Source organism: Aethalodelphis obliquidens, unplaced genomic scaffold, assembly GCF_003676395.1.
Source record: "Aethalodelphis obliquidens isolate GAN/ISIS:26980383/991018 unplaced genomic scaffold, ASM367639v1 scaffold31, whole genome shotgun sequence".
In the NCBI taxonomy this organism is placed as follows: Eukaryota; Metazoa; Chordata; class Mammalia; order Artiodactyla; family Delphinidae; genus Aethalodelphis; species Aethalodelphis obliquidens.
This window is the reverse complement of record NW_020837975.1, coordinates 9,324,673-9,334,351: the sequence shown is the minus strand read 5'-3', so window position 1 is coordinate 9,334,351 and position 9,679 is coordinate 9,324,673. Positions and strand designations below refer to the sequence as shown.

At 42.9% G+C, this 9,679-nt stretch overlaps 1 protein-coding gene across 1 annotated transcript; it reads left to right on the top strand.

Moving 5' to 3' along the window:
• Nucleotides 1–745: 745 nt before the first annotated feature.
• TMEM217 (transmembrane protein 217) lies at nt 746–2,799 on the top strand. The gene has a single exon (XM_027127110.1). The coding sequence runs from the start codon at nt 2,096–2,098 to the stop codon at nt 2,696–2,698; it is 603 nt and encodes a 200-aa protein (XP_026982911.1). The 5' UTR covers nt 746–2,095; the 3' UTR covers nt 2,699–2,799.
• The last annotated feature ends 6,880 nt before the right edge of the window (nt 2,800–9,679 follow it).

Genomic DNA, 9,679 nt, shown 5'->3' with positions numbered 1-9,679 from the left:
TTCTGCCAGGCACTTAGAGACACTTCAGTTTAGGACTACTTTAAACTAGACTTAAAAGTTTTTTTGGGGGGCTTCCCTGGTGGCGCAGTGGTTGAGAATCCGCCTGCCGATGCAGGGGACACGGGTTCGTGCCCCGGGTCTGGGAAGATCCCACATGCTGCAGAGCGGCTAGGCCCGTGAGCCATGGCTGCTGAGCCTGCGCGTCCAGAGCCTGTGCTCTGCAACGGGAGAGGCCACAGCAGTGAGAGGCCTGCGTACCGCAAAAAAAAAAAAAAAAAAGTTTTTTTGAATACTTCATGTAATTTGGGCTACAAATCTATAAAAATGTTAGTTATGGTTACAAAGTCTCAAGGAGAGTTCCCCCTGCCCCCCGCAGCCCCTGCATATGTTCAGTGTAGTACTAAGTTCACTTTCCTTGGAGTCTCTTGGGACAAGATGTGGGGGTAAGTTTACTTCTGATTCCCCTTTACTCTAATCATAGACCTTGTGGCCATGACTAATACAGGGAAGGCCTTCTAATAGACTCCCCACCAGGACTTCCCTGATGGCTCAGTGGTTGGGAATCTGCCTGCCAACGCAGGGGATATGGGTTCAATCCCTGGTCCAGGAAGATCCCACATGCTGTGGAGCAACTAAGCCCGTGAACCACAACTACTGAGCCTGCACTCTAGAGCCTGTGCTCCGCAACAAGGGAAGCCACCACAATGAGAAGCCTGTGCACCGCAACGAAGAGCGGCCCCCACTTGCCGCAACTAGAGAAAGCCCACACACGGCAATGAAGACACAACACAGCCTAAATTAATTAATTAATTAATTTAAAAAAATAGACTCCCCACCTTGGTGGACGCTGAGCTTTAATTTCATTCCTCCTTACCCTACAGAGTTCTCATAATGAAATTCAAGTTTGCCCAGATTGGCAAATACCCTCAGAGCAAATTTGACTTTCATGTTTGCTTACCTGTCCCAATTCCTGAATTCCTATAGTCTTTGGTCTCCTACCTCTTATCTTGTCATCTCTTCTGTGCTTTCAAGAATATTTTTAAACTATTTTATACAGCAGTTTTTAGTTGTTGGGGTTTTTTTTTTTGGCAGCAAGTTGGCCCCAATAACCTTAGCAATCAGAAGACCCTCTGCTTTATCTTTTCTTCCTTTTTATTGATTTCTGTTCTTTTATATATTTTCTCCCTCCTTTGTTTTTTGTTCTTATCCTTGGTTGTTTTTTTTTTCCCCCTTACTTCTTGGGTTGAATGCTTAGTTCATTATTGCCTTTTCTTTTTCCATGATAAGGCTATTCTATTCTAAGTTTCTAAATTTCCCTTAAAGTACGCCTTTCATTGTATTCCTTAAGTTTTGGTATGTAGTGGAGGAGTGATTGCTCAAAGCCTAATTGTCTTCATCAACTCACCCCAGCAGGGCTATTGCGCTACCCTGATTTTTTTCCTGTGATACCTGTACTCAATGTCTGGATAATGCGGCCAATTTTCCCCATCAGGGGGCAGCAATGGTTGCCCAAAGCAATGCTGGAAGAGATAAGAGCATAATTTAAACTAACTTTTTCTGGGACTTCCCTGGCAGTCCAGTGGTTAAGACTCCACGCTCCCAATGCAGGGGGCCCAGGTCTGGGAACTAAGATCCCACGTACTGCAGCTAAGCCCACGTGCCTCAACTAGAGAAGCCTACAGCCAAAAATAAATAAATAAATTTTAAAAATATGTAAACTAAGTTTTTCTATTCAGTGTTTTTCAATACTGCCTACATATGAAAATCACAGGGAGGTTTTTAAAAATACTGATACCTGGGTCCTACCCAGAGAATGTTCTAATTGGTGTGGGGTGCTGACTTTCAGTGACTGTAATGTGAAGCTGGCATTGAGAGCCACTTCTCCAATTTATCTGCTCACTGCCACCAAGGCCCAGACTTCATCTCCCTCCTCCCCACTCACACTCCCAATTAATTTTAAACAGTCTTCTGCCTTTCTCAAAGCTGTTATTGCCTGGTTTCCGTGTTTCTCTCTATTGTTTCTCCAAGTGAATTTGGGGAAGGAGGCAGAAACCCTGGTAATTTACCACATTGGCAGGAATCAGAATTCTCCCCCATGTTATTTGTCTTCACAGGAGGTCTCAGCATGAGACGGCAGCACTGGTGTGGGATGACTGCCAAAATGGGCTCCATGTTATCAGGGGTCTTTACCATCATGGCCATCGACTTGTACCTCATCTTCGAACAGAAGTACTTAAGGAGAAGCAATTGCACTGAGCTTACCCCACAGACCAAGAGTACAAGTATCCTGATAAAACAGTTCATGATCTGCTGGAGTTTGACTATCGTCTTCTTCCTATCTTTCATCACCATCATCATCTGCTTCTTGCTCCTATACTCAGTATATGCCCGTATGTACAAGGGCCTGGTGATCTACATCATCTGGATCTTTTTCTATGAAACTGTAAACATTGTAGTACAAACGCTTACCAATGATGATTCTAACATTGGAGAGGTCAGAATCATGCGCTGGTTTGGTTTGGTGTCCCGTATATTGGTGCACTGTTTTTGGATGTACTTTGTCATCACCTATGCCTACATGATCTACGAAAACCAAAGCCAGGGCAATATCATTTCCTACAACAGACGTATTTCTACAGGCAGTGAATTCCCACGGCGGAAATCAAAGATAATACACTTTACCCACCGGCCACTATAGTGAACGACGTTGGCCCTTTTCCGTGATAGGCAGATCTCCCAGGTTCTCATGGTAGTTCAGTTTCCATCTCTTTCACTTTTCAGCAAGCAGAGACTCTACTGCCACTCTTTTGGGGGGATACGGAGAGAAAAGTGATTATAGTCACAACTGGAACACGCTGCTCATTAAGGATGTTTAGTTAAAGGACACTGTTATTATCAAGCACTCTGTGAGTTCCTCTTTCCTTGTCTTGTCATTACCTCCTTATTGGTCAAAACGAAGAGGGTGAGGAATGAAATCAAACTGAATTGCAGTCTGGCAATCCTTTCATCTTGGTATATCTTCATCAGCCTTCAACCCACAGCTCTCTGATTTAACCCAGCGACAGGCAAACCTGTATTTATATCTGAGTGTCGTAGCGCAAAGAATAGTGTTGGGGCCTTGAGGTCGCTTTGTGTTATGGTTTTCCCCCCATGTCCTCTATACTATATTCCAGATAAGTGAAAGAATAAAAATAGAGAAAAATCATACTTCATTTTCTGTCTTGACTCCCCACCCCCCACATTTTTCAAGGAGCACAAAAGACACTTGTGGTTAATCAAAAGGTATTTGTTAAACTTTTCTGTCACTGTGCTGGACACTGCAGGAGGATACAGAAAAGTATAAAATATGAGGCCTGGCCTTGAGGACTTTTCAGTTTAGTGGGAGAAACGAAATCATGTTTATGAATCAATTAGCCAACCACATAAGACAGTACAAGATTACACACTATCACATAACAACAAACTTCACTTTGAATTCAGGTTCAGAAATTGTCAGAAGCAGTTTAAACCAGAATGGAAGACAAACCAAGCAAACCTCTACTTCAAACATTAGACATTATGTTAAGTGTCTGTTTACTTAATAGCTTTCTTGAGGTATAATTGACATACAGTAAACAGCACATGTTTAAAGAATATAATTTGATGAGTTTTGACACTAGTATATCCCAGTGAAACCATCACTGTAATTGAATTGGTGAACACATGTATCACCCCCAAAAGTTTCCTCCTAATCCCTGTCTCCTGCCCCTTCTTGCATCACACACCCCCGCCATCACAAGGCACTGATTTGCTGTCCCTATATATTAGTTTGCATTTTCTAGAATTTTACATAAATGGCATCATACAGTATATAATCTTTACTTTTTTTTTTTTGGCCTGGCTTCTTTTGCTCAGCCTAAGACCTTAAAGATTCACCCATGTCATTATGTATATTGATAGTTCATTCTTTATTGCTGAGTAGTATGCCATGGCATGAATGTACCACAGATTGTTCATCCATTTGCCCACTGAAAGACATACAGTGGTTTGTAGTTTGGGGCAATTATGAATAAGAACACTATAAGCAATTGTGTACAAGGCTTTGTGTGGATTTATGATTTCATTTATCTTGAGTAAATACCATTTTTACTTTTTAAGATACTAGCAAACTTTTTTCCAGAGGGGATGTACCATTTTATACTCCCAGTGTATGAGAATTCCAGTTCCTTCACATCCTTGCCAGTACTTCGTATAGACAATACATTTTTCATTTTAGCCATTCTAATATATATATATTTATATATATATACATATATACATATATATATATATATATATATACACACACACATAGAGAGAGAGAGAGAGTATATAGTGGCATCTCATTGTGGTTTTAACTTTCATTTCTTTAATAACAAATGATGTTGAGCATCTTTTCATGTGCTTATTTAGCATTCTTATATCTTTTTTGGTGAGGTGTCTGTTCAAATCTTTCGCCCATTTTTTTGTTTTATTCACTAGTTTGTCTTATTTTTTAGATTCCATATATAAGTGAAAACATACAGTATTTGTCTTTCTCTGTCTGATTTCACTAAGCATAATACCCTCCAGTTCCATCCATGTTGCTGCAAATGACAAAATTTCATTATTTTTTATGGCCGAGTAGTATTCCATTATATATGTATGAATATGCATATTATATATATAATATATATATATAGGAATATATATATAATATATATTCCATTCATCTGTTGATGGACATTTAGGTTGCCTCTACCTTTTGGGTATTGTGAACAATGCTGCTGTGACTATGGTTGTCCTCAAGTTTCATCCATGTTGTAGCATGGGTCAGAATTTTCTTCCTTTTTAAGATTGGGTAATACTCCATTATATGAATACACCACATTTTATTTATCCATTCATTCATTGACGGGCATTTGGGTAGATTCCAACTTTTGGCTATTGTGACTAGTGCTGCTGTGAACATTGGTGTACAAGTATCTGTTTGAATCTCTGCTTTCTATTCTTCTGGTGGGTATATACTCAGAAGTGGAGTTGCTGGATAATATGATAATTCTATTTTTAATTTTTAGAGGAACTGTCATACTGTTTTCCTCCACAGAGGTACTATTTTACATTCCACCAACAGTGCACAAAGAATCTAATTTCTCCACAACCTCCCCAGCACTTATTATTTTGGTTTTTTGATAGTAACCATCCTAATGGGTATGAGGTGGTATCTCACTCTGTTTTTAATTTGCATTTCCCTAATGTTTAGTGATGTTGAGCATCTTTTCATGTGTTTATTGGTCCTTGTATATCTTCTTTGGAGAAATGTCCACTGAAGTCCTTTGCCCATGTTTAATCAGGTTATTTGTGTTGCTGTTGTTGGGTTATAGAAGTTCTTTATACATTCTTATTTATCACATATTTGATTAGCAAATAATTTCTCCTGTTCTATGGGTTGCCTTTCCACTCTATTGATGTGTCCTTTTTTAAATTTTATTTATTTATTTATTTTGGCTGCAAAGGGTCTTAGTTGCAGGATGCTGGATCTTCATTGCGGCATGCAGGATCTTTGGTTGGAGCATGTGGGCTCTTAGTTGCGGCATGTGGGCTTCTTAGTTGTGGCATGTGAACTCTTAGTTGCAGCATGCATGCGAGATCTAGTTCCCCGACCAGGCATCGAACCCAGGCCCCCTGCATTGGGAGCGCAGAGTCTTACCCACTAGACCACCAGGGAAGTCCCTTGATGTGTCCTTTTATGCATGGAAGTTTTTCATTTTCGTGTGGTCCAATTTATTTTTTTTTCCTTTTTTCCCCTATGCTTTTGGTGTCATATTCAAGATATCATTGCCAAATCCAATTTCATGAAGCTTTCCCCTTAGTTTCATAGTTTTAACTCTTAGATTTAGGCCTTTGACTCATTTTCAGTTAATTTTTGTATATGGTGTAAGGTAAGGGTCTAACTTCCTTCTTTTGTGTGTGGATATCCAGTTTTCCCAATACCATTTGTTGGAAGGACTGTCCTTTTCCCCATTGAATGGTCTAGTCACCCTGCTGAAAATCATTTGACCATATGTATTAGTCTGCTCAAGCTACCATAACAAAATGCCATAGACTGGGTGGCTTAAAAAACAGAGGCTAGAGATACATGATCAAGGTGCCAGCAAATTCAGTTTCTGGTGAGAGTTCTCTTCCTGGCTTGAAGATATCCACCTTCTCTCTGTGTCATCGTATGGTCTTTCTTCTGTACACAGGTTGGGAGACAGAGTGAGCTCTCTGGTATCTCTTCGTCTTTTATAAGGATACCAATCTTACTGGGTTAGAACCCCACCCTTATGACAACATTTAAGTTTTATGACCTCCCTAAAGGCCGTCTCTTCAAATACAGTCACATTGGGGGTTAGGGCTTCGACATATCGATTTTGGGGTGGGGGACATAATTTTGTCCATAACACCATATATACAACAGTTTATTTATGGGCTCTCTATTCTATCCTTTATGCCAGACATTCACACTGTTTGATTAATATAGCTTTGTGACACATTTTGAAACCAGGAAGTGTGAGACCCTCAACTTTGTTCATCTTTTTTGAGATTGTTTTGGTCATTGGGGGTCCCTTGAGATCTTATATGAATTTTAGGATGGATTTTTCTATTTCTTAAAAAAAATCCTGTTGGGACTTTGATAGGGATTACATTGAATCTGTAGATCGCTTTAGGTAGTATTGTCATCTTTTTTTTTTTAATAAATGTATTTATTTTATTTTATTTATTTTTGGCTGCGTTCAGTCTTCGTTGCTGCGCACAGTCTTTCTCTAGTTGCGGCGAGTGCGGGCTACTCTTTGTTGTGGTGTGCGGGTTTCTCATTGCGGTGGCTTCTCTTGCTGCAGAGTATGGGCTTTAGGCACGTGGGCTTCAGTAGTTGTGGCTCACAGGCTCTAGAGCGCAGGCTCAGTAGTTGTGGCACACGGGCCTAGTTGCTCTGCAGCATGTGGGATCTTCCTGCACCAGGGAACGAACCTGTGTCCCCTGCACTGACAGGCGGATTCTTAACCACTGCGCCACCAGGGAAGCCCAATATTGTCATCTTTTTTTTAATATATAAATTTATTTATTTTATTTTATTTATTTATTTTTGGCTGTGTTGGGTTTTCATTGCTGTGTGTGGGCTTTGTCTAATTGCAGTGGGCAGGGGCTACTCTTTGTTGCGGTGGGTGGGCTTTTCATTGCAGTGGCTTCTCTTGTTGCGGAACTCTAGGTGCACAGGCTTCAGTAGTTGTGGCTCACAGGCTCTAGAGCGCAGGCTCAGTAGTTGTGGCGCATAGGCTTAGTTGCTCCAAGGCATGTGGGATCTTCGTGGACCAGGGCTCGAACCCATGTACCCTGCATTGGCAGGTGGTTTCTTAACCACTGCTCTACCAGGGAGGTCCCTGAACTTCATTATGTCTTGAGACCAGGTGTGATCTCAGTTAAAAGACCATGGGGGCTTCCCTGGTGGCGCAGTGGTTGGGAGTCCGCCTGCCGATGCAGGGGACACAGGTTCGTGCCCCGGTTCGGGAAGATCCCACATGCCGCGGAGAGGCTGGGCCCGTGAGCCATGGCCGCTGGACCTGCGCGTCTGGAGCCTGTGCTCCGCAGCGGGAGAGGCCACAACAGTGAGAGGCCCGTGTAAAGCAAAAAAAAAAAAAAAAAAAAGGCCATGGGTTCAAGTCCCAATCTGAGTTACACGGTTTCAAAACCACTTCTTTCTGCCCCTCTCCCAGCTCAGCCAGGTAGAAACTCTACTCCAGACTGGTGCAGCCAAGAACACAGGGCTCCCTTTCCCTTAACCCCCCAGTCAGGGTTTTCTTCCCAGGAGGAGCCAGACATTGGCATTTCTCACCTTGTGTCCCAGGTACCTGTTGCTGAGGCTAAGAGGTGGGGGCTCCATTCTGATGCCTAGTCCCTACTCATGGGATGGAGGCATTACCTTAGGTGTGGCACCACTGAGAATATTGGGGCCCCAATTGCCCTTGCCCCAGGTTGTAAGGTAGTGGTTCCAATGACAGGAGAGGCAAGCCAGGAAGACCCCAGACTACGGTCTTCCCTTTCCCACAGAGCACTCAGCTCCTAAAGCAGGAGTATCACTAAGACAGAAGCATACAGTTGTCCCCTCCCCCAATGCCAGAGCCGTGGACCAGAGGTTTTGGCTGAGGCAGGGGAGAAGTAAGCCATAAAACAGATATTTGCAATCTCTCCCCCAAAGGAACTGGTTTTCTTTACAACAGAGCAAGAAGTTCAAGCCTAAAGGTGTTCTAAATAGTGACAGTTGTGGCAAAAGGCAACTGAGAGATGTGTAGATCACACAGGAAGATTCAGGCTAAACTGTAGGCTAGCTAGTTTTCAAGAGAGAAGTGGGGAAAGAAACAATTGGAAGAAGCCCTCCTGGGGTCAGAACAAACATCAAACACTGACTTCTGGAAATATTACTTCAGAGGAGACTGAATTTGATTGGATGGTCTATAGCGCAATTTATGCCCCATGTCAGTACTGAAAACAATAGGGCAATTAGTAGGCCTTAACAGCTGAGTGTGGTCAAAGAAAGAGGGGGAAGAGTTCTGGCAAAACCACTGTTATCCTAGAATCACTGTGGGCATATCCTAAGCTGCACCTCTATGAGAAGCAACATCAGAGGCTTCACATGTGGGTGTTGGGTGGTGAGGGGGTGGGGTGGGGGGAAGAATGTAATTTACTAAAATAATCCAGCCAGTGACACTGAGCAGGGCCCTGTGGGGCTCCTGGGCACAAAGCCTTTCTGTGTCCCCCATTTCTTTGATTACTGGAAATAGCCTTCATTCAACCTCCATTACCTTCCCCGACTTCCAACGGACAGATTCAAGCAGTTGTTATTTAGGAAAGGGAGGGGATGCCAGACAAGGGAGAAACAAACAGTCAAGAGAAACAATAGTGCAGCCTTGGGATAAGGTCACACAAAGATATCTTTGAGCTGTTTTTCAGATACTGAAACCCCCTCCAGGTGGGAGAAGGTAACGATTAATGATGGTATGCTGCCCACAAGCATGTGGACCCCAGAGGAGTTGAAAACTGAAGGTTGATGATGCTGACCCCTACTTACCTCACCATCAACCCATCAGAAGAATGCAAGCCCGTCACTGCCTTGATCCTTATCACCTACCCCCCACCACAAGCCCTGTCTATAAGACCTCTCCCTATTCCCCAGGGAAGGGGCACAGTTTTTGAGGCCTAGCCTACTGTGTTCCCTCTTTGCCTGGCAAAGAAATAAAGCTACTCTTTCTCTTTCCTCTGAAATTCTGTCTCTGTATTACTATTTGGCACCAGGGTACAGAATACAAATTAATTTTTAATTTATTTTTGGCTGCATTGGGTCTTCATTGCTGCATGTGGGCTTTCTCTAGTTGCAGTGAGTGGGGGCTACTCTTCATTGTGGTGCATGGGCTTCTCATTGTGGTGGCTTCTCTTGTTGCAGAGCACGGGCTCTAGGCATGTGGGCTTCAGTAGTTGCAGCATGCAGGCTCAGTAGTTGTGGCACATGGGCCCTAGAGAGCTTGGGCTTCAGTAGTTGTGGCTCGTGGTCTCAGTAGTTGTGGTGTGTGGGCTCTAGGGTGCGTGGGCTTCAGTAGTTGTGGCACACAAGCTCAGTAGTTGTGGCTTATGGGCTCTAGAGCACAGG

Coding starts and splice junctions, on each gene's coding strand:
- TMEM217 (XM_027127110.1), top strand. CDS start 2,096: ATGTTATTTGTCTTCACAGGAGGTCTCAGCATGAGACGGCAGCACTGG.